This window comes from Penaeus vannamei, chromosome 37 (genome assembly GCF_042767895.1).
Source record: "Penaeus vannamei isolate JL-2024 chromosome 37, ASM4276789v1, whole genome shotgun sequence".
NCBI classification, from domain to species: Eukaryota; Metazoa; Arthropoda; class Malacostraca; order Decapoda; family Penaeidae; genus Penaeus; species Penaeus vannamei.
In genome coordinates, this window is record NC_091585.1 from 21,501,790 (window position 1) to 21,526,789 (window position 25,000).

A 25,000-nucleotide genomic window follows, 5' to 3' on the forward strand; every position below is an offset into this window, starting at 1 on the left:
GAAAAAGAGTGAGAAAGGAGGGATAAAGAGAGAGAAGAGGGAGAAAGAGAGGGAGGAGGGAAAAAGAAAAGGAGGAGGGAGAAAAAGAGGGAGGAGGGAGAAAGAGAGAGAAAAGGGAGAAAGAGAGAGGAGGGAGGACGAGAAAGAGAGAGGAAAGGAGAAAGAGAGAGGAAAGGAGAAAGTGGAGGAGGAAAAAGAGATAGAGGGAGAAGGAGAGAGAGAGGAGGGAGAAAGTGAGAGAGGGGAGGGAGAGAGAGAGGGGAGGGAGAAAGAGAGAGGGGAGGGAGAAAGAAAGAGAGGGAGGGAGAAAGAGAGAGAAGGGTGAAACAGAAAGAGAAGAGAGCAAGCGAGAGAGAGAGAGAGAGGAGAGAGGAGAGCGAGAGAACGAGAGAACGAGAGAACGAGAGAGCGAAAGAGCGAGAGAGCGAGAGAGCGAGAGAGCGAGAGAGCGAGAGAGCGAGAGAGCGAGAGAGCGAGAGAGCGAGAGAGCGAGAGAGCGAGAGAGCGAGAGAGAGAGAGAGAGAGAGAGAGAGAGAGAGAGAGAGAGAGAGAGAGAGAGAGAGAGAGAGAGAGAGAGAGAGAGAGAGAGAGAGAGAGAGAGAGAGAGAGTACAGGAAGAGGCTGCAATTGTCAATTACTGTTCCTTGTCATCTTTTAGAGGGATTGCCCTGTTTTCCTTTTTCTTCTTCAATTCGTGTTCTCACATTTTGAAATCAGTCTTCTGTTTTCGAAAGTTGTTTCCATGTTTTATTTATCATCAATTCCCAATGTTTCCTGTATGTGTGATTCATTTAGGTTTACAAAAGAGGTCATTTTGTTTTTTATCGTAAAAAATAGTTTCTCCTCATTTCTTAAACTTTTAATATTTAGTTATTAACTATACAAAATACTTAGGCATTTACTACTCAGCCATTTCTACACATATGTAATTAAAAAGGTATTTGTAGATGCTGGATAGTTTGTTCACAATATTGTAAATAAATGTTTTATTGATACAGTGAAAGTGACCTACCTCAAATTGTACAAGTGATAGCATTCTTGATCTACATGTGAATCAATCATCTATTTTCAAGACAGCATTTATAAATGCATACCTGGGGCCACATTTGCCTTAGCTGACATGTGTCAACTACAATTTCTCTTATCTGGCATACTGTGGAATTGATCAAAAGTCATAAAAACAATCTTTAATTGTAATTCTCTGGTTGGCATTATGCTGACATATTGTTAGGTTCAGTCCATCTAACCCACCCTTAAAGCACTGTGGCACATATCTCGACATTTGGTCACTGGCCTTTGTTTACTGTCTGCTACAGAAGAGCTCGTTACCCACCACTACCTTTAGTTTGGTATGGCTTTAGCTCAGTCCGGCCTATAATCTTCAAAATATCCACAGCTGTATCCCAACCTGTAGATCACACAAACATGCACCCAACACTAGACGGAGGTAAACTCCACCAAGCCCAGCATTTAGGGATCAAACCTTAATACAATATATTCTGAGATAAATATATAGTACCCCCTGCTCTTGTGAATTAAGAACATTGGTTTCCAATTGTGTCCCATCAACTACAAGGCCCAACAAAGGTATTTTAGATACTACTGAGGAAGAGTTAAAACAGATAATAAGTCCTGAACATTTATTTACAGAGAAATATGTATTCATGCTGGTCTAGAAACATGACATAGTCATTCATCATTGCATATATTGTATTCACATCTTTTATATAATCTAACAAAAAACAAAAACTATTATTTTACAAAATGCATTAGCTACTGGAAGAGAGATCTCATAACTTTCCAATATTCACACCAAATTTTCCATATATTTACATAGCAATGACGTCACGTTTCCAACAAATTCTTAACACATGATAAAAACTATATAGAACATCTTAAACTGTATTTTATTAGCTTGAAGACGATGAACCAGATTCTTGTTTGGGATTGTAATAATCAGAATAATCATATGCTCTGAAGGGTACATCGAATGTCAGGAGGCCATAGTCTCGGGACTTCTCCACTGCTACGAGCAACTCCTTGTGTCTTCTCTGGCACAGGTTTGTTTTTCTGAAATTGATGAATCAACGAATCATAATTGGAAAGGAGAAAAATATAGAGAATTTTTTTTTTTGCTAATTCAAACATGAACATTCTTATTGTGACTAATGGATAGAGCCAAAGAAATAGCAATATATAGTGCTCTTATATCTTATTTGAAGAAGAAAAAAAGGAGATATATTTTTTCTGGTAAAACAACATATTGTAACAAATGCATATAAACATTACACAAGTTTACTTACTGGTATGATAAGATCTCTCCATTGAAAGGTGATACGAATTGTGTCAAAAGATCAACATTACGATAATCCAAGACCAGGTACTCATCACGGCAAATAGGACAAGGGTTGCCGGTTGAAATCATATTCTTTCTCTGTAAGAATATATATATATATCAGCATCAAACAAAATATACAGTGCAAATAAACCTGATTACTTTAATTTCATATTATTGTTTCATTAAATATAATGCCACACCAAGATTAATATCTCGCCTTTCTTAGCACTTTTATTTTGTAATAACACATGATAACCTAAAATTGTTTTAAATTCGAGACTTACTATGCACGTTTTCCTAGTTTTGCGAGGTGCAAAGGCTCCCTTAAAATTTCTGCGATATCTCTTCCATACTGGATCTGTGCCATAAGTTGTCTTGTAAGCTGTAAAGACAAAATGTTGCATTAATAGCTTTAACACGCACACAAAAAAGAGAAAGGTGTAGATGAAAAAGAAGAAGAAGAAAAAAAAGTTACTGGTTAATGGTTACAAAGCAAATTAAATGAGCTTGACATCTAAGGTTATATAGCACTATAGAAAGGTGTAATAGTCGTAGAGCAGTTCAGAGAGGTAAGGATTAATAATGTGATTAGATCAAAGTTGTCAAAGGAAATGGTGTGGGATTCTGCAAGGATGTCCATAGGGTATGGTAGGTATTAGCAAAGGAGAAAGGGGGATTTAAGGACAATTAGATCACAGTTTCAGGAAAAATGTCAGGAGGGAGAGAATCCAGGGAAAGGGGTCACTGTGACATGTGGATCCAAGGAAAAGTGGAAGGGATAATGGGGAAGGAAAGGGGGGTTACGCAGCTAAAGCAGGGGGGAAAGCCATATGTTGGATGGAAGTGGGAGGAAGGGGGAACATGAGTAGGAGGAGGATGGATGTTGGGAGTTACTTTGAGTGTAGAAGGAATGGGAACTGAGAGATTAGACTATGGATGAGGTATAAGCAAGTTATATTGGGTCATGATTAGATAGTTTTAAATGTCCTCAAGAGTTTCTAAAGCGGAGTTGATTGGGGAGGTCGAAGAAACAAGGGTTTCCTTATGAGGATGAGAAGAGGGGACAGACATTTGAGGGGCAGAGGGATAGCTTGATGAAGGAGAGGATGCGGTAGGAAAAGATGGGATGGAATACTAAGCTTGTCTTGCGCGATGAGTTGGGAGAGAAGGAAGATGGGTAAGTAGCTGAGAAGTAGAAACTGGAGTGTCTGGAATAGTGATGGAGATTGAATTGTCTGGATTTCGAATGGTAAAAGAATTTGACTGGGAGAGGGAGGGGGTAGAAGTGGGATGAGGAAGAGATAGTGGGATAGATGTAGAAGCATCTTGGGAGGGAGGGGGAAAGTGCAGAAAGAAGGACAATACTGGGGTAAGGAATAAGAAAAAACCCTCATCTGTGTGCTTCCTGTCTGGCCTCAAGTAAAGTGAGGCCAGGTTTGAATCTGAGATATGCAACCTCACACTCAAACTTCTAGGTAGGGCAGCCCCAATAAAATACTTTATGGGAGCTACCACAAATGGTATATGTGTGTGTAATTGTGCAGAGCAGTTTGGTTGATCATGAACAGGTGGAGCACACACAGGGCATGGGGCTGTGGAGCAGCAGTGTTTGGCAGGGTGGCATAGACACCAATAATTCTGACATTAAGAGTGGAGGGTTGACGTGGTCAGACAGAACGCACTCTCAGCCAATATAATCATCAAAGTGGAGGTCATATCTATGGAAAGTAAACTTGGCAATGTTGGTGGAGGACTCATGGCAAGCCTCAAGGGGGAATGGTGTAGCATTGTACTGATACTGCATCATAGTCCATGAAGCAGGCAATCCTTGTTGTAAACAGGACAGTGTGTTGGGGAGATGGTGAGAATTCTGGTACAATTATTGAAGGAGGGATGAGGCGAGGCAGTTATGGGTTTACCAGTGAAGTTAGTTAGGGATGACACTGCTTTAACTTGGGACTCGAATGTAACTGCAACAAGATGGGAAAGATTTGGGCAACTGCGGAAGGTACCAATGCCTACTTGTTTTTAGAGGCAGGCAGGAAGAGGAGTGTGTTGTCCAAGTAAAGGGCTCTAGACAGGATCATGAAAAATTGATGCTATTTGGCTACGTTAAACAGTGTATTCAAAAGGTTTGTACAAGTTGAGGTAGTAGAAGGGCAGGGATGAAGAAAGAAAGAAAAAACAGTTGGAAAAGAAACTTTCAGCAGAAAAATACATAGATAAACATGTATAGCCACAGACATATATATATATATATATATATATATATATATATATATATATATATATATATATATATATATATATATATATATATATATATATTTAAGCAAAAAGATAATTTCCCAGCACCCTTACATACTGGACCATGCTTGATCATCCATTTTGACAGGTAACAGTTATATAACAATTCATCAATACTCCTTTGTTCCCTTATCTCTAAACTCGTATTTTTTACCTATGGGATTTGGCCCATAACTGTATCACCAAGATATCTGATTGGGTTGTTGATGTAAAACATTGGTGCTTAACGAAAGAAAACCATTTTTTTTTTCTTTTTTACCTCTGCCACTTTCCTATTTCAAAAAATTAATAGGAAAGGTAAAATGGGTCTGTTTTATTTTGGGAGTCCTTGCTTCTCTACATGCACTGTCAGCTGTTATTTTTCTCTTCTATACAAAAATGGCTCCAGAAGCAGAGTTAAACAACTATTTACCCATTTCCTTGAATCTCAGAAAGAAAAGTTTTTACTTAAAATATTATTATGAGCAACAGTGATATAAAGGTCATTATAATAATACAATAAACAATAGTAATAAGAAACAAAACTAGGTATAGAGGTAAGGTAGGTAGGACTAGTAACTCAATCCTTATATCAAAAATGAACAATAATAATAACTATAAATATAATAATAACAGTAAAAATAATAATTATAATGATAACAATATTAATAATGATAATAATAATAATAATGATAATAATAATAATAATGATAATAATAATAATAACAACCATATCAACTGCAGTTACCAAACATAAACTCACCATCACTTTTGAGGTATTTCATGCTCGTCTCCACAGGGATTACTTTGGAACGATCTTTCACTGGGTCTCGTTCTGCTTGAGGCTCTCCTTCCTCAGCTTCACACCTTAGTCTAGTGCTTGTGAATAGACTGGAAGCTGCATGGCTTCTTCCTTCAACCTGCATGAAGAAATGAAGCATTAACCTGAATGTATTTTATACTTCCTCTACTAGGGTAGTTGCAGGATTGGGGCCCTCACATACCCTCACAGATACTTGGCAATGTGCTTACCACTATCAAAGAGATTGACTAATATAATGGTCATAAAGAACATTCCTGAATTTGTATCAGAAAGTTAAATAAAATGAATCAAGATAATTATTCCCATAAGAAAAAACTTTAAAAGATTGGTTGCATTCCCCATGACTCTCAAAATATTGAAAAGTAATTGAATTTCCTAAACTAAAATCCCTGTAAATAAACAATAGTTGTGTAGATTATTATGCACAACATCACAAGGCAGATATACCGAGGACACTTATAAGTTAGAGAAAAGCTTGGTAAGTAGCAATGTAGGGGAGTATGGGTGGCCATCCACAGAGATGTTGAACTAGAAGAGTCAAAGGAAGGACCCCCTGAACCTCCTCCGTTGCTGCGATTTTCCTCTCATTCAAACTTCTATTTATGTTTGGATCTGCAACATCGACGATGCTATGTCTGCATCCACATGGCAGAAAATCTCAGTCCTTTATCTTTTTCATTTCTTTTGAAGATTAATCTTTACAGAATGGACACACTAAGGTACAGCAAATTAAAGATGATGATATTCTTGTAGAGAACAAAAAGTTGTAGTCCTCAGTACAAGAAATAATCTGCAGACATGAATAGTAAAGCCAAAAACAAGGAAAAAATTAGTGGAAAGAGTCATTCATGGCCAAAGTCACCTCCGTGGATGTTGGAGGACAGAGCTGTGAGATCCATTCAAAAATCCTAAAAACCACTCACTAAGTGATCTAGACAATAGACAGAAGCAAAAGAAAGTTTGGTGTTTTGAGAAATAAAGGTATTTGGTTTATTCTTTACACTATGGACACAGCTCTATCTTTCTGTACATACTGAGGTGAAGAAAATGTTGAATGGGAGGTGTTGGGGAGCAGAGCCCCCCCATCAACCCTCCCCTCGGGCAGCCTCGTAGTCACAGCAACTTATATTGTTGAATAAAGGTTGTGATGTGGAGTTTGGTCAGGATGTATTGTATGATTACCACTGGGGCTTTGGATGATGTGAATTCCTGTAGATTTCACTGAAAGATGGGTTGGATTCCTGTTGACCTTTTTGAAAGTTGGTGTGCCGGTCTATAGACTATCAAAGATGGTAGCTAAGTCTGTAGTTTTATTGGCTGATTTTAAGCATTCTTTTTTTGGTTTTTAAACATTTTTGTTCTCTATTCTTCTGATTTCAACCCGTTGCAGGGTTTGTTGTTGCACAACAATTGTTTAGCATTACATAAATTAGTGATGGATGATACATTATTTATACTTCATTTCTACACTATCAAAATGAGTTACAATTGATAGCACAACCTAGCAGATTTCAGTTTAACCAGGTGCGTCACTAAAATCAGTGCCAAAAATACGAGCAATGGGTTCCATAAGTAGCCAAAATCCTGGGCGTGCAGCATGTTGATTAGGCATGCACAAACACACACGAGTGATTTTAAATCTCTGTGCCTCCTCTTTGCAAAGTTATTTTGGGTTACTTTTTAATTTTTTTTTTGCCATTTGCCAATGTCCATCTCTGTCTTTTGATTTGCTTTATCCAGATAATAATAGCTTATTTTCCTTGCACAGACACCATATCATCTCTCTATGTAGTAAATAACTCAGTGCAATGGAAAAAAAAAAAAGGAACATTTATGTCATATATTTTATTTTTTGTGTATTTTCAGATTTTTGTAATACAACCTGCACTGCCGATCACAGTGTCCAAGAATACGGTGTGCAGTGTGGCAAAGGCATCCTCCCTGGAGCATGTCATGGCTTATGAATGTTACATTCCAATTTGTTCATTGACGGGAATAATGCTAAAGCTCCCTTCTACGTGTCAAATGAGTCAAATCACACTCCAAGAGGTTTGTGTACTTGTGGCAAGTCTTTACTGTCTTCGCTCATGACAGCAAGTTCGCGTCACTTGGCCTGATGACAGAGCATTTTCACGTCACCCGGCCCTCAACCCAGATTTTTGTATGACGGGATTGTGACATCATCTGGATCGTAGGGGTTAATTGATAAATCTTTTAGGTCTGCAAGAACTTATCTATTTCAAAATTGGAAAAAAAGTCTATCTATTGGCCTCATAGACATACAGCTTATGTTAATTTTTTCTACTATGTCCTCATGACTGATCTCGATGATCTTAGTATCACTGGATTCTTCTCACAGTCTACAATGCAAATACGCACCCTCCCAGAGACTAAGTTGGAAAGAAAAGAAAAGAAAGAAAGAAAGAAAGAAAGAAAAAAAAAAAAAAAAGTTTTTCTGCAGGAAATCCAATTGATTCTTGGTGCTTTTTCTTGTGCGAATGAATCGATCAGGAGATTGAGTACCATTTCTCCATTGACAATCTCGATTTGATTGTCCCGTTAGCAGGGGAGGGCATGAAGTATATTAGGGAAATTATGGAGTAAAACATGCTTAACTATGAAGAATAAAGATAAAAAATATGTAAAACTAGCAAAAAAAAACTAAAATCGGCTAATGAAACTATACGGACGGACGTACCAGAATTCAAAAACTCTATGGGAACTCAACCTGCTTTTCAGCAAAACTCTACAGGAATTCACACGTTCCAACCCCCACAAAAAAGATACTGACCAATAAACCAGCCTAATAAAGAAATTTCAGTTGCTGTGACTAGGTGTGCCCTTTGGGCACTGCCCAAGGGGAGGGTTGATGAGGGGCTCTGCCCCTCAACACTCCCCAGGACACATTCTCTTCACCTTGGTGTGTTTGGCAAGATAGAGCTGCATTCACACCAAAAAATATTAAACTAATACCTTTATAACTGCAACTGTCAAACTTTCATACGCTTCCTTCTGCCGTCTGGATTGCTTCAATTTTAATCTTTAATTTCTTACCAGCGTTACACCTAGAAATGAGTGGGCAGCTGCCGGCTACGAAAGGAAGTATGAAATGCAATGCACGATGTGCACAATTATAAATAAGGCTATAAATCAATCTTAAAACATGTAAATGAAGTATAATAACATTAATAAAAGACTTTAAGAGAATAAATGTGTAACAGAATACACTGATAATTAGCCAAATATTGTTCTGACATGCGCGCAGTACCACTGGTACTACTTAGGGCATCGCAGTAATGCGTTCAGCAGTCAGTGTTTTGTTTTCTTCCCAAGGTACACAAGCTGACTGACAGAATTTGAACAACGAGCACGTGTTATATTTTCATCATTTAGCGGTAATTATGAGACCGCTGAAGCTTAAACTGTGTTCTATCCCATTCTATTTCTTCCATTCTATAAGAAGGCAATGTCCATTTCCCTCTATCTACGCACGTCGGTGTCTTTAACTTATACTATGTATATTATTTATATCTTACCTTGCAATTTCCCTAGTACAGTCTGAGACTAAAGTCATCGGAAAGGTTTTGCGTGTTTTGTTTATTGCCCAGAGATGGCACTGCAATTCCTGTGTAGTAAAGGGGTGGATTCCTGAATGGAGGAGGGAGGGAGGCCAGAGTTAGGCTGTAGGGATTCATCACATTGCTTCAAACACGTGTTTAAATCAACGAGATGTAGGAAAATGCGAGTGCATCAAGCGCAGCGCCATCTCTGGACAATAAACAAAACACGCAAAACCTTTCCAAGGACTTTAGTCCCAGACTGTACCTTTCATGCTTTCAGATGCCCTCCCCTGCTATCAAGGCCAAGAATGTGGGAGTTTGGGGGGTTCCTGTCCATATATTTCAAAAATTTACCCAGATTATATAACCAAACAAAAAGCAAAAGCTAATGACTTTATGAACTAAATGACTGGGGAAGTTCTACAATCATTCAGTTAATGAAGAAATCCATACTTGAGCCAATCCATGCCGTGTGGTAAACAGACACTTTGCCAACATTGAGCAGCCAATAAATAAGAGAGGGAGAATTGTGCTGTAAAAACAGCTACACCACAAGATTTCCAGTCTAACGTACAAGTGATTATGAATATAATAATTCCTACTGCACGGCAAGGTGGTGACCATTAGAACCTGTTGAGGCTGAGGCTGTGTCATTTAAATGTGCAACCACTTTCTTACATCTATCTACTATATCTAATTATACATAGTGGGACTCCACTTGGCCTTCACCAATCCAGAGATAATTGGCTTCAAGGCGGCTCTATCCTTGTATAAATTATTTTATAAAAATCATAGTATATGTAATAAAAAATAAATACAAAAAACTAATTCTGTGGCTTCTTAAATATATTACATCGAAGGACAATTGCATAATCTCAAAGAAAAAAATCCGAGAAAAACAATCAACACAAATTCTTGAAGTATAATGAAAGTATAAAATGATGTATTGAAAGATTGATCTCATGAATGCACAATAACATAACGTAACCATATATACCTGTAATAAAGTCTTAGAAGTTGTGCCATTGCTTGAAATTGCAGACAACACAGGCCTTACGAGAGACCGGAGGAACATCGTGGACGCCGACATTGTTTACATCTGTTCAGAGGAGATCGAATCCAATTGTGTATCTTTTAAGGGGATTGAAGTGTATTATAAGGTCTAACTTGGGTTTTTAAATTCTTTAGAGAGGTTCGTGATGCATTTGAGGAATTATCTGGGTCTGATTTATTTTTAAGGAATTTCAGATCATGAATATTTGAAGAGACTGCGTTATATCTATAAGCCTCAGTTGGGCAAATGCACCTTTTTATAATAAAATTCTATTTGGGATTGAATCAAGATTCGGATATAATTAAGGGTATTGAATAACATCTATGGAGTCGAATAAAGGATCGGAACTCCTTTACCACCCCCGTGATTTCGAAGATCGCACATTCATTTGTTTTGAAGGGCTGTGAAGGGTGGTGGGAGTTGTGAATCATAAACCAGGTAAATTCCAGCTTATTTAAAGATATAAGCATATTTCGACACTATTGACCATAAATTAATATCTTTGGAAGTACTTCTAGTGGGACCAAATACCTTGAAGCTACGGAAAAAGCGTGAGATCTTATACCACAGACGAGCACCCCCTTCATAGCTCATAGTCCTCCTTGATGGAGCTGATGAGCAAAAGCACCATTATAAAGGAAATTTTATAATGTGAAATTTCAACTTTACCTAGCTGAACTCTAGCTTCTTGCCTTCTAATAAACATTCCTCAGAACCTGTAGAATCTGTAGCTATCAATTCCGTTGCAGATATCACCCGGGCCGAGCCGATGCACGTAGATAACAATCTACGATGTAAAGGCCAAGGGAAATGGCTACGCACGACATATTTGATATGATTCTTAATCCACCTGTAAATCATTGTAAATAATCTACCCAATCCCTCGAGAGTGCGTCGGGTTATTGTGTAGTGTTTGTGTCATATCTCGAGAAGGAAATCAGTGTTTTAAGTGATAATGGATACACCCTCGACGAGTGGAGCGACGGCGACCAACGCAACACAGAAGGTAAATTCTTTAATTACGCATATATCCCCATGAATTCGTCAATATGAATTAGTTAGTCGAGCTTTGATAAGTAGAAATAGAGATGATTTAGCATGGAGTTAGAAATAAACCTCACGAGTTGTTGAAATCGATAGAATTCGTAGAAATACGTATTTTTATAATCCACACCTTGCTTATTTAACCGGCACAGAGTGGTAATTGTCGCATTGATTTATTTATGCAAGTAGAAATACGAGTAATTTTGCTCTCGAGAAGTCTTTTATTACAATTAGTGTCATGTAGATAAATATTTCGAGGGAAAATACAGGTAAGATTAGGTAATTAATAAGTAATGAAGCTAATTTTTTTCTGGCAGTATTATTGATGTATATTTTTTTCAATTTTTTTCTAGAGGGAGGCATGGAAAACATAATGAGTTGTTAATTTAATTGTTATAATGATGAGAAAATATCCCATTCCTTAGAATATATGTAAAAATAATAGAAATAAGTAGTTGCAATGTGTACAATGTAATGATGATGAATTGTCCATATTAGGAGTGGGCTAAGGTACAGAAAATAAACTATTCCTATTAATAAAAGGCACCATAATCACCCTTACTGATGTACAGATTTTTATAAGGAAGTGAAAGGCAGCTATACGGTGACTCTCAGACTTAAATAGGCTACCTGCGCTTCAGGGTGGTCTAACGAACCGATAGTTTTTCTGGCAAGGAGGAACATGTGCGCCTCCTTGGTGTTGGACGGTATCTTGCCCGAATGTATTTCGGGAGAGGACGTTTGCCTTTGCTGGGGCGTCTTTATGATGGAGGGAGGATTAAGGATTAGTATGCATTATGGAGGCCATAGCACTGCTTGTTGTGGTCCTGTTCTGGACATTGACTTTATGATGTAATTGTACAATTATGTATGATAATAAGTTTTTTTGATGTCTCTATATATATAATTATTATTATTTATTATTATTTTTTTTGAAGTTTTGTATATTGTTGCACATCTTCAATAATGTTTAATTTTTTTTTATTGATTTGCATTGGAGATAAGAAGCTTTGATTTGACAGTTACCAGTTTATGATTCATGTTATTAAGGGACGAGGTACATGTTATAAATAACGTATTGGTTTATTTTTTCATAGATTGTTACTGGGTCATTCCATATGTGCTCAACCAAGCAGTCAGAAATCTTCTCATGACACTGTATCAGAGTTTTCTGTAGATTGCACCTAAGGATTCTTATTATAAATGTGTAAGCTTGTAAAATTTTCATTTTCAGTTCTGATCTGATTTTGTATAAAGATTCCCCGAAACATGAGGCCACACCTTTAGATATTGCACAAACCATCAGCAGGGAGTTCGAAGTATATCTTGACAGTGAATTTGTATCTGCATCTGAAAACTAATACCAATGCTAACGGGTACCCATTCATTCAGAGTCTGTCTTTGGAATAAGTCTCTTTCTTTTCGTAGCAAATGTTTAGATGACATCTTCCCAACTAACCCTGGCCTTATGGAGCTTATACAAATGGACAAATGGACCAATATCGTATACTCTTACATGATAGATTTTGCAAACCTCATTGGCATATGTATTGTATAGTAGTGAAGCAATGGGAGCTCTGTCTGACCTTACAATAGAGAGATTTCTTTTGCATTTTGTTGGAGCAAAAAGCATGGAGGCGATACGTTGCAGTTGGTGACATATTAACAAATACTCTTATTGTCTTCATGTATTACTATATGTCTGTTTATTATTTTATTCTGGATTCTAAAAGCCTGATAGGTTTAATATTAAATATGAAACCTGCTCAAGCTTAATACTGCTGGAGTATGTCGTGATTTGGTGAGGTTTGCTCGCTGGCTAAGGGAGTTGCTTTAACACAAGTCACAGTGTTTGTTATGATCTCTATTTTATTTTCAGTCTGCCTTAACTAGAATAAAAATAGGTCTTTTAGAAGTTCCCACTGTATCAGTTCTGTTGTCTTGCATTATGATTATACTTTATGGCCTTTATTCAGAATGGTAATTTTACCAAAATGAAGTATCTGAGCAGAAAGTTAATTTAATACATGCCACTTCTTTAGATTACGATAATTCTCGGGGCTTTGTGCATCACATTCAAGGGGAAGCAGATCCAAGTGAAATCTAATTACATGTGTAATATCCAGTAAGAATACTGAGAAGGCAAAATGGCTTGTACTAAATCTCCAGTCTTGACAAGAGTGACAAGTGTGATATATGGTCAGAAGAGCTTGCAAGAAGTGTGATTGCTTGACACTGAACAATTCTGTAAAATCCCGAGTTTTTGATGCCTTGTTATTACGCCAATGGGATGGAAAACATATAGACATGTATACATATTTATATATAAAATATTTGGTTGGGTTAATTACTGGATTTTCCCCTCTTTTGGTCAGTTAGAAAGAACTTCAAATTATGTATGCTCTATGCAGTTAGTTTACTTGGTAAATATGTTATACAGGTGCAAATATTCTCAAATCATTTTCTGTAACATGTAAAATTATAGTATTTTATTTTGGAATTAAATCTGCAGCCCTTTTCAATTTTGTTTCTTTTAACATCAGAATGTGTGGCTCCTTGATGTCTCGATGACATTTAATGTTAAAGGACGCTCTAGTTCATATTTTTTTTAATAGGTTTACATGTCGCTCTTTTTATTGTGTTAGTTTAGCAAAAATCCTACTCTAATCACCAAAAAGGATGAAAGAAAAAGTCATAAACTAGGTGGTTTATCAAAGAAAGAAGATGAGGATAAAAGCTTATGTGTCCAAACTGCTATACCGGTTTCAGGCAAGAGTTTTAATTCTAGAATAACCTGGGTGGTGTTAGTGTAACCTGACCACCGGTTCAAATTTTAAAAGAATTTGCATCATGAGATTTAGTTTTCTTTTAGGTGTCTTTCTTTGCCATAGTTGAATTTTTCTAGGTTTATTTAGTATTAGAGAGGACAAGGGAATAGTTCAGTTTTTTTTTTTTTTTTTTTTTTTTTTTTTTTTTTTTTTTTTTTTCAAATGATAATGTGTGCTTATCTCTATAGATAGTTCTTATCAGTGAATAACGCAATAGGAGAGGTGTTTTATCACATGCGTATGAAGTGTTAAATACGAAATTAAGGCTTAGTGACAGTCGTATGATTTAGAATTGTAATGTGTGAATGTTTTAGTATTTATGTGTCAGTTTTCGGCATTCAGGTCATATGAAGTTTGATGAAGATAATAAAATGTGGTTGATTAGCTAATTGTGCAACTTTCTGTGGTTGTAAAAGTTATTCTTTCATCATAAGGCTATAACTGTTTCCTATCATTTTTATGGCAAATTTAATTTTTGATAGGTTATTCCTGGATGGAGATATATATATATATATATATATATATATATATATATATATATATATATATATATATATATGTATATAAACTTGTTATTCATCTGAAGGAAAGAAAAAAGGAATTTCAGTTTATGCTGCTTGCTTGTTTGCTTACATTTATCATCATCATCAATATCAGCACCAATTTGTTCTCCACTCCTGCCGTCTACCATTCGTCACCTATTCTCGCCGTGATAAGTGGGGATAAGAAAAGATGAACAAGGAAACCAGAATTGTGCCGAGATAATTATTGGGTAGGCTGGGTCAGCTGTCGGTCGGGAAGAGAGCTCGGAAATATAGTTTTAGATTGGGGGGGTGGGGGGAGGAGGAGGGGGTGGGGAGGTCAGGTGCCACGTTAGGGGGAGAAGTGATTTCAAGACATGTTTTTACACTGATATGGGATTTCGTAGGATAGGTTAATTAAAGGGTTCAAAGAGGTTTGAGGAGAGGGGGAGGGGGGGGGTAAAGCTCTTTTTCTTGTCCTTTAAATGGTTGGATTGTTTGGTATTTTAAAAGTTACGGTTTTGCGCTGAGCAAAGTGTCTCGGGAACTGAATTATCCTTCGAAATAAAGATCAGCTGAACTTTTGAATATACGAATGGTATTATTGGTGACGCAGGTTTTATTAATAGAATCAGGATATCAAATCGCCGGACGAGAATAGTTTCTAAGATAAACTAAAATCACGAGTGACAAGTGCAGTGCGAAGGAACTCCATGAGGGAGGGGATATTTCAACACACTCCTGGTGAGGGACAAAAAGAAGAAGAAGAAGAAGAAGAAGAAGAAGAAGAAGAAGAAGAAGAAGAAAATAAAATGCGTAGAGGTCATGAGGTGCTGTGGTACTCGGCCGTTTTGCTGTAGTATGAGTCCGTGTTCTTCGTGGGCGTGAGTCATTTCCCTCCCCTTTTGCGTTGGGCGTGACTCCTCCACGGGCCTTGGTGTGTGTTCAGTGTGGCCTGGGTGTGTTACGGTGGATTTTGAGTTGCGGGTTTAGCTTCTCTCCCCCCCCCTCCTCCTCCCCAGTGAGTTGTGATTTGTTCAAGGCGTGAAACAAAAAAGTTTGGTAAGTGTTCATGTAGCGTCTCTCTTTCGCTCGTTTTTTAAAAATGTAAATGTTTTGATTATTTACTTGGTTTTGACGTTCGTGTCAACAGGAATGAGGTTAACAGATACGGCACGGCTTTGTTATCGTTATTTCCGTTTCCGTTTTACGATTATCGTCGTCATGGCGCTTATTACGACCTTCATTCGCCGCGCGAGGAGCAGGCGTCGCGCTTGATTGGCCGCCTTTATTGACACTAAAGGCAGCACGTGATCCCTCGTATGACTTGAAATGTGCAGTGATTAAGGGGAATTCTTGCTTGGTCTGTTTATGGAGAGAGAGAGAGAGAGAGAGAGAGAGAGAGAGAGAGAGAGAGAGAGAGAGAGAGAGAGAGAGAGAGAGAGAGAGAGAGAGAGAGAGAGAGAGAGAGAGAGAGAGAGAGAGAGAGAGAGAGAGAGAGAGAGAGTGAGTGAGTGAGTGAGTGAGTGAGTGAGTGTGTGCGTGCGTGCGTGTACCCACGATCATGTACGGAGACGCAGTAACGTAGGGACGAGATTGATGTTGATTTCTTAGCAAGATGTTTGATAGACTACTTAAGATGTCTACAGGAAATTCATATAATCATAATGTTTTCACGCCGCGTTTGATTTTTACTTTTTTTCATTCTAGGGGGGGGGGGGGTAAGTTGCGCTCTTTCTTGCTTTTAATGTATGTGCTGGGTGGGAGGGTAGAGGCCAACATGCATGTCAACATATACATATCTTATTTACGAGTTTGTATTTTGTGATGATTTCCGTTGTGAAAAGGGTAGTTATGTTTTTGTTTTGTTTAATTTGATTTCATTGGTACATGCATGCAGAGTTTTTGCGGACTTTTCCATATTCCAGATATGGTAGTTCATATGCAGTATATTGCTTGTTAGGTGTATGTGGGAGGGGGAGGGGAGTGGTAGCAACAGCTTTGAAGATCATTGGTGTATTACAAATATTGCTTTGTAGTTACATTTGTTTGTCATACATATCCCATATTTTTGTTTGGTTTGCCTTCGTCAGCTGCTTTGAAATTCTCGGATTATCATTCACTCGTTTTTTTCCTCTCTCTACCTCGTTCACACCACCACCTCATTTTTCGTTGTCTTCGTCTTCTCAATTTTCTCTCTTTCTCCTCCCTGCTCCTCACTGCCCCTTTGCTACACTTCCTCCTCCTCCTTCTTCTTCCGCGTCTTCCCTTCTCCCCTCCCTTTCTTACCTCTCTCTCTCTCCTGTACTTCAACTCTCTTTTCCCCTCCACTTATCTCCCCGTCTACCCTCTACCTCTTCCCTTCTCCGCTCCCCCTTCCTCGTCCTCCACCTCTGCCCCTCTCTCCCTTTCTCTTTCCTTCACCCCTCCCCTTCCTCTTTGCTCCACCTCTCCCCTTCCTCTTTGCTCCACCTCTCCCCTTCCTCCCCTTCCTCCACCTCTCCCTTTCCTCCCATCCCTCCCCTTCCTCCACCTTTCCCCACCTCTCCCCTTCCTTCACCTCTCCCTTTCCTCCCGTTCCTCCACCTCTCCCTTTCCTCCCCTTCCTCCACCTTTCTCCTTCCTCCCCTTCCTCCACCTTTCCTCCCTCCCCTTCCTCCACCTTTCCCCTCCCTCCCCTTCCTCCACCTTTCCCCTTCACCTCTCCCTTTCCTCCCCCTCTCCCCCTCCCACCCAGTATCTCCGCGTGTCCGTCCCAGCAGACCTGTACACCCGAGTCTGCCTTTATTAGCATGCGCGCGCTGGGATTCGAACGGGGGCAGCGGCGTACGATACAAGAGGAGGCGAGTGGCTATCGATGGACGTAGAGAAATAAAAAAGAAGCCGCGGGTTTCGGTTTGGGTCGCTCGCTCGTTCGCTCATTCGCTCGCTCGCTCATTCGCTGTCTCGCTCGGTTCGCGTGAGGGTTTTTTTTTTTTCTCTCTCCCTCTCTCGTTTGGTCTTTCTCGCTCCTGTCTCTGTCTCGCGGCTCTCTTCTTTTTTTTTTGTTTTCCTTCTCTTCTCCGGCTGCCTGTTCGTTACGGGTCCTGGAATATTCTTCTTTTTTTCTGTGGTTTTCCTTTCACGTGGTGATATATTTATATATATTTTTTTTTGGTGGTGCTGTTATTTTTATGATTGGTGGTGTTATTATTTTCTATAAATAAGGTTGCCATGTTTTATTTTTTATGTACTTTCTTTGCCTTATAGTATATATTTTTCGTCGTCATTTATTTTCATTTACTTCTCTTCTGCGTGATCAGGCGTATAAAGACAATATATTTTTACCTCCTTGGCCCATCGAGTTGAAGGGATGACTGAAGTGATCGTCTATTTGTTTGTTTATTTCTTTGTTTACCTCTTCCTCATCTTCATCTGCGTGAGGAGAGCTTCTTGAGAGTTTTCGCGTTGGATTCTGACCGCTATTATTAGAAATGGATCCGTTAATGGCGGGCTTCGGAGTGACGAAGCAGGAAGAAGAGGAGGCGGAGGAGGAGAAGGAGGAAGAAGAGGAAGAGGAAGAAGAAAAAGGAGGAGGAGGAGGAGGAGAAGGAGGCCGAGGTTTCTTGCTACAGTCTTCTTGGAGTCGGGGGTTCCCCTTGAGGCCGTCCTCAATACGGGCCTTTCCCCTGGAGTCCTCCCCGGATCCCTCGAGGTAAATGCAACATTGTGTGTGTTTGTGTGCATCCGTGTGCGTGTGCGTGTTTGAGGATAGTGTGCGTTTGTGTGGTGGGGTGTTTGTTTTATCTCTATTTATTTATCATTATAGTTGTCGTGATGGTTATTATGATAATGCTTTTGGTAGCGTTGGTTAGTTTTTTTGTTGTTGTTGTTCGTTGGTTAATAGAATAACTTCAAAAGCTAGTTTTATTTATTTATTTATGATTATTATTATTTCTTTTTACCAGAGGTGTTTCTTAACCCAAAAATGCCATTTAATTTTGTTGGTGATCCGGATCCAGGGTATTTTTAAAGGGTTGCAGCAGCTATCCCGATTACCTTGGAGGAGATATGCGCCCTCTTGAGTGCTCCTAGTTGTCATCATCATCATCATCATCATCATCTCTATTATTATCATTATCTTCATAAATACCATCGTCATTATGACTATCGGTACCGTCATCATCTTAATTATTATTAATATTAGTTTATATTCGTTCGTGTATGTGTGTGTATCAGTCTGTGTCTCCCCCCGTGTAGCTGCAGAAGGGAAGGCTACACCCTACGGATTCAGGGCGGACTGCAAGAAAAATGCGTTTCCGATTTTCTATTTTGTTCCCATTGTGTCTTGGCGGTGGTCGTTGCCATCAGACCCCCTTCATTCGGTATTTGTTTGTTTATTTATTGGGGGAAGCTTTGTTTCAATGTTTGGCTTTTGCGAACAACTGTTACCTAGTTCGTGCGGCTTATGCTTTTTTTATTTATTTTTTTCTATCTAATAGCCCCATTCTCCCTCAGGGCATTACCTGTTTACATTTATCATGATTACTTGTTCTGTTGTGCTGTCTTTTCGTTCGTTCTCTTTTCTCTCTCTCTCTCTCTCTCTCTCTCTCTCTCTCTCTCTCTCTCTCTCTCTCTCTCTCTCTCTCTCTCTCTCTCTCTCTCTCTCTCTCCCTCTCTCTCTCTCTCCCTCTCACTCTCTCACTCTCTCGCTCTCTCTCTCTCTTTCTTTCTTTCTTTCTTTCTTTCTATCTTTTCTTTTTCTTTCTTTCGTTCTTCCTTTTTCGTTCCTTTTTTTTTTTTTTTTTGTTTCTTTGATATTTTCTTTTTCTTTCTTTTTTCTTAGTTTGCTTGCTATTATATACTGCTACTGCTTATTGAACATTACCTCTGATATGTTGATTACCTTGATTATTTTTGTGTTTGATGTTATGTGCTCATCACACCCCTTCTTCATTATGCATTCCCTCCTTTCTATCCTCCATTTTCATCTCGTCTATGTACTGCTATTCTTCATTGTTCATTCTCTCCCTCTTTTTATTCCTTCCCCCTCTCTCCCTGCTTTTATTCCTTCCCCCTCTCCCTCCTTTTATTCCTCTCCTCCCTCTCTCCCTTCTTTTATTCCTTCCCTCTCTCCCTCCTTTTATCCTTTTCCTTCCTCCTTCCATTTATCCCTCCTTCCTCCCTCCTTTTATCCCTCTCCCCCTCCCTCTCTTCCTCTCTCCCTCCCTTCCTCTCTCCTCTCCTCCCCTCCCTCCTCTCCACCCTTCCTCTCCTCCCTTCCTCTCCTCCCTTCCTCTCCTCCCTTCCTCTCCTCCCTTCCTCTCCTCCCTCCTCCCCAAAATCTGCCTTCCCGAACACAGGTCCAGCCAATCCAATATTCCGAAGGCCAAGACGCTATAACCTCCCCCCCCTCCCCCCCCCACACACGTTTCAATAATCTTGTGTATGTATGTAGCTTTTACAACCGGTAAAATATGTACGTATATGTATTTTATTTACGTTGTGCAGTAATGTTTTTTTTTATGATTTATTGTGATATGGATTCATTCTTTTGGCGTGTTCTCTTTTTTTTCGTTCGCGTTTTAAGAAAGGGGCGAAAGCGTGAATGCAGAAGGGGGATGATTAGCGTGAATAGAGATCGAATTGGAATACTACAGGCGATTGTGGTTTCAAGGGGAGCGGCACGAGGGGCTGGCCGTGACGTCACACCCTTAGCGCGCGGTGAACAGCCAATCTCGAAGCGGTTTGAACAGACGTATTCGATTGACCTTGCGAGTGCCTTACTTTTATTTTATTTTTTATTTATTTATTTATTTATTATTATTTGTTTTTTTATTATTTTATTATTTATTTATTTATTTATTATTATTTTTTTATTTTATTTTTTATATATTTATTTGTGTGTATGTGTGTGTGTGTGTGTGTGTGTGTGTGTGTGTGTGTGTGTGTGTGTGTGTGTGTGTGTGTGTGTGTGTGATGCTTGGTTTGTGTTAGTGAAGCCGGTCTAATTATGCTAATTAGAAGGGAACGGGTTCGAGTTTTCAAAAGCGAAACTTTTGCTTTCTTTTACGAGTTTCGTTTCTTCACTTTTAGCTATTTTATCTTTTGGTTATTTCTTGTTTAATGAACACGTGAATTATCTTTATCTTGAACTCACTTGGTTATTGTCATTGCCATCATCATCATCATCATCATTTTTATTATTTTAATGTATGTATTTTCTTTATCTTTTCTCCCGCGTATCACCATCCTCTGTATTACCATTACTATTGTATTTAGACTGTGGTCGTTTGCTTTCGGCTGGTGGTAGGAGGTCATGGGTCACAGGGCTGCGTCGTGGGTCGCAGCTGACGTCTTTGAGGGGCGTGTCGTGTTCGTCTGGGGTGGTGTGCTGATGTGCTTATGGGTTTTGGGCTTTGGTTGTTGGTTCTTTGGATGGCTTATACTTTTTTTTATCTTCCCGCGTTGGTTTCTCTTTCTTTCCTCGGTCCTTTTTATGTCTTTCTTCTCTCTTCGTCTCTGCCTCGCTTGTCTCTATTTTTTCTCCTCGCTTCTCCCTCCCTCCCTCACTCCTCTCTCTTCTCTCTCCCTCCCTCACTCCTCTCTCTTCTCTCTCCTCCCACTTCTCTCTCCTCTGCTTTCCTCCCCATCTCCATCTCCGCCAGTCACCGTCTTCCTCATTCCTTCTTTCCCTCCCCTTCTCCATTTTATTTCTTCATTCCTCCTGTCCCTTCATTATATTTTTTATTGTTACTGCTGACCTTTCTCTCTCCTGTAAATCTTCTCCTTTCCTCTTATCTTCGTCCCTATCCATCTCTTCCTCCCTTCTCCCTTTTCAATCCTTCACCCTTCCTCTCCTACCACACACTCTCCCTTTCTATCCTCTCCTCTCCTCTCCTCTTCTACCCATCCCTCCCCTCCTCGCCTCCCATTCCTTCCACTACTTCTCTCTCTCACCTTTGTCCTTCCTCTTTCCGATCAGAAGAAAAAGGTGTGTGTCTGTATTGGGGGAGGGGTCGGGGTGGGGGTGCGGGTGGGGTGGGGGGAGGGAGTCATGTTGCTCGAAGCCATCAATCTTGGGAGGCTGCAGCTGGGGTTCGGCACATTAGGAGGGCCACGTTGCTGTAATTAGGGATAGGGCTTAGATCTCGTTCGCTCTGGCTTTTTTTTTTTTTTTTTTTTTTTTTTTTTTTTTTTTTTTTTTTTTTTCTTTCTTTTTGTGAGGCTTGGGGAAACGGGGGAGAGGAGGGAGGGGTGAGGAGAGATGGGGGAGGAGAGGGAGGGAGATGGAGAGATGCGGGAGGAGAGGAAGAGAGATGGAGAGATGCGGGAGGAGAGGGAGGGAGATGGAGAGATGCGGGAGGAGAGGAAGGGAGATGGAGAGATGCGGGAGGAGAGGGAGGGAGATGGAGATGGAGAGATGCGGGAGGAGAGGGAGGGAGATGGAGAGATGCGGGAGAGGGGGGAGAGGGATGGAGATGGGGAGAGGGATGGAGATGGGGAGAGGGATGGAGATGGAGAGAGGGATGGAGATGGAGAGATGGGGAGGAGAGGGATGGAGATGGAGAGATGGGGAGGAGAGGGAGAGATAGAGAGGGAGATGGAGAGATAGGGAGAGAAGGAGAAATAGGGAGGGAGATGGAGAAATAGGGAGGGAGATGGAGAGAGGGGGAGAGGGAAGGAGACGGAGAGATGGGAAAGGGGAGTGGAGGATGCTGTGAGGGAAAGAGAGAAGGGTACGAAGAAAAGAGGAGAGGGAGGTAGACGTTAAAATGGGGAGGAAGGAAGGCGACGAGGAGAGGAGAGGAGGGGGGGAGGAGAAGAGGGACCGGGGTTGAAGAGAGGGGAGGAGGAGGTGGACGGAGAGAAAAGAAAGGAGGGGAAGGCTTTGCATTGCTATCATATTTGAACGTTCATATGCACGTTCAAAAAGTACGTTTTTTCGAAGCAGTTTCCCTCCCATGCTACGCAGTGTTGCACGGTAACTGGAAAACGAAGAGTGACCTATATTCTTTATCAAACTTTATGTATAATGTAATTTTAAACTTCATGTAAACTTATGGGAGACAAATTAATCCAGCAGATCGATTTTGGTCATACTCTCTTTGCTGTTCATTTGCATATCACAAGTAAAATAAAAAAAATTATGTTTCTCCGTCTTCTCACACATTGCAGATAAAATCAAGCCATAATGGCAAACTGTATATCAAAGGCAGGATTTACGTTCTTCTCACGTGACCAGAATACGTTTACTTTGGCAAATTAAATTTCTCAAGCATGGATATCCCTTGACCTTTTTCTTATCCGGTTTATTCTTGTCCTTTTCTTTGCGTTTTCGCTTTTATGTATTACTTTCGTTTCGTTCGTGTTTGATGGTGGTTCTTATTTTTCTCCCGGTTTTTATATCGATTGATTTGTTTTATTTACGTGTTTCTCTCTCTCTCTCTCTCTCTCTCTCTCTCTCTCTCTCTCTCTCTCTCTCTCTCTCTCTCTCTCTCTCTCTCTCTCTCTCTCTCTCTCTCTTCGTCTCTCCCTTCTTCGGCGTTCCTTCCATCCTTTCCCCGCAGGCTTTTGTTCATAGCTTTCGACTAGGCAGTATTTCACAGGCTAATCCCGATTTTGCATATGTCGGAATGAGTTATAGTGACCCCGTCTTATCGCGTTTTCTGCTGCAGAGTAGCGGGTGCTCGCGCTAAAGAATTCAATAAAAAGAAAATTAGTTTGTATGTGAAGAATCAAGAAAGAATAATAAAGACATTTGAAGAGTTGAAAGTAAACAATAGGTGAAGTGAAACATGAAGCGGGGGAGGGGGGGGAGCTAGAAATAGGGCCGATTACAAGGTGAGAATAGATGAAGATTGGGATATGGAGGTAGGAGAGGGGTTCGTGAAACGGTGGCGTGGGTAGCTTCGGAAGGCTGATGGTGGGGGTGTGGGTGGGGTGGGGTGGGTGAGGGGTGAGTGAGGGGCACGCAGCTTACCGGGAATCACGTTTTTTTCCGTTTCTTCGCATGTATAGGCCTATTTACGTCCTCAGATTCGTAGATGTACGCGCACGTAGTCGCCCGGACACACGAATACTTACATGTTTATGAGCGTGTGTATTTTTATTCTTTTTCCCCCCTTTCCTCCCCCCCCCCCCTCTCTCTCTCTCTCTCTCTCTCTCTCTCTCTCTCTCTCTCTCTCTCTCTCTCTCTCTCTCTCTCTCTCTCTCTCTCTCTCTCTCTCTCTCTCTCTCAATCCCAACCCCCCTCCCCCCTCCTTAAGATTTTAAATGTCCATAGTATATTACTTATATATATATATATATATATATATATATATATATATATATATATATATTTGTATTTATTTTCTTGCTTTCTTTTTTCGGGGGGGGGGCTGTTTTTTGTTAATATTTTTGTTCGACTCCATGTTGCATCATGTTAATTATAATTTCTCTCTTGTCCTTGCAGGTAACTTGGGACCTCACCTCATGGACGTTTCATTGCACGGTTGATCTCCTCGAGTCCGTCATCTCGAGAAGTTGGAAGGTAAAGTCTTGGGGAAGTGCGGCTTTGCCTCGCTAGCCAAGCCCGGGTGTCACCGTGAGTGGGTTGGTTGCATCATCGCTCGAGTCACGTGATCACGGACCCGGCTTGCTAGATAGAGCGTGTTAGTATCCGGGGGGGGGGGATTTAGGAATTTACGTTTGTTGTCTTTGAAGGTTGGAATCGCCAGTGGGTCGGATGGGGGAGGGGGAGGTAGAGATGGAGGACTTTGACCCTTGTGCCAGAAGGGCGTGAGGGGTCATTTCCGCGTGGCGCTCGGCCCTGCTTCTCATTTCGGGATGGCTGTGAGGTCTACAGTTTATCCCTGCTTTGAGGGGCACGTTTCGCGATTTTGCCCTCTTTAGCCTCTTGTCTTAAGGGTGACCGGAGAGCCACCCGACACGGCCTCGCAACTGCAGTGAGGCGGGGGAGGGTCGGGGGGGGGGGGCGAGTGCAATGAGCCTCTGCAGACTCCTTAGGCAAATTTATTGACCATTTGATTAAACGGCGCCGCTCGAGGGGTGTAAATAGGGCTACGCGAGGTGTGTTGTTGGCCCTAGTGCGGCGGGTCGGCTAGCAAACGGCGCGAGGGGGGGGGGGGGGTTACAGGGTTAGGCGGGGGAGAGGTGGGTGGGTGTTTCCCCCTCTCGTGATCGGGTGGGGTTTGATTTCACTCGCGTTCCGTGCGTGGCTCTCGTCGTTTTGGCGAGGTTTTGCTTGGAGGCGTTGGGTGTGGTTTGTTTCGTAATTTATTTATTTTATTTTGTTTTATTTTATTTATTTTATTTTTTTTGTTCGTAGGTTCTGTTTATTTCGTAGATTTTTATTTTTCATTTGATTTGTAAGTTCGGTTTATTCGTAGATTTGTTTTATTCTAATGATTAGTCGGTTCGATTTATTGATTGGATGGTTTTATTTGCATTTGATTGGTAGGTTCGGTTTATTAATATGTTTACTTTACTTTTAGTTTAATGTGTATTTCCTCTTTAATGATTTTGTATATGTCACAACCGTTTTTTTATTTATTTATTTTTA

General features: G+C 40.3%; 2 protein-coding genes across 3 annotated transcripts in view; one reads left to right on the top strand and one right to left on the bottom strand.

Annotated features, from left to right (window-relative positions):
• Window positions 1–1,625: 1,625 nt before the first annotated feature.
• On the bottom strand, window positions 1,626–10,867 carry mRpS18B (mitochondrial ribosomal protein S18B). Its single transcript, XM_027373685.2, has 6 exons — window positions 10,731–10,867; window positions 10,005–10,106; window positions 5,388–5,544; window positions 2,623–2,720; window positions 2,304–2,434; window positions 1,626–2,070 (listed from the first exon to the last, which is right to left on the bottom strand). Exons 2-6 carry the CDS (start codon window positions 10,095–10,097, stop codon window positions 1,911–1,913), a joined length of 639 nt encoding a protein of 212 aa, XP_027229486.1. The 5' UTR covers window positions 10,098–10,106; window positions 10,731–10,867; the 3' UTR covers window positions 1,626–1,910.
• A 58-nt stretch (window positions 10,868–10,925) lies between these two features.
• LOC113808389 (protein split ends) overlaps window positions 10,926–25,000 on the top strand; it is a 106,224-nt gene continuing 92,149 nt past the window's right edge. For both annotated transcript variants that reach the window (XM_070115529.1, XM_070115530.1), the window contains exon 1: window positions 10,926–11,067. In XM_070115529.1, the coding sequence (XP_069971630.1) occupies window positions 11,017–11,067 (51 nt within the window). In that variant the 5' untranslated portion in view covers window positions 10,926–11,016. The remainder of the gene's footprint in view (window positions 11,068–25,000) is intronic.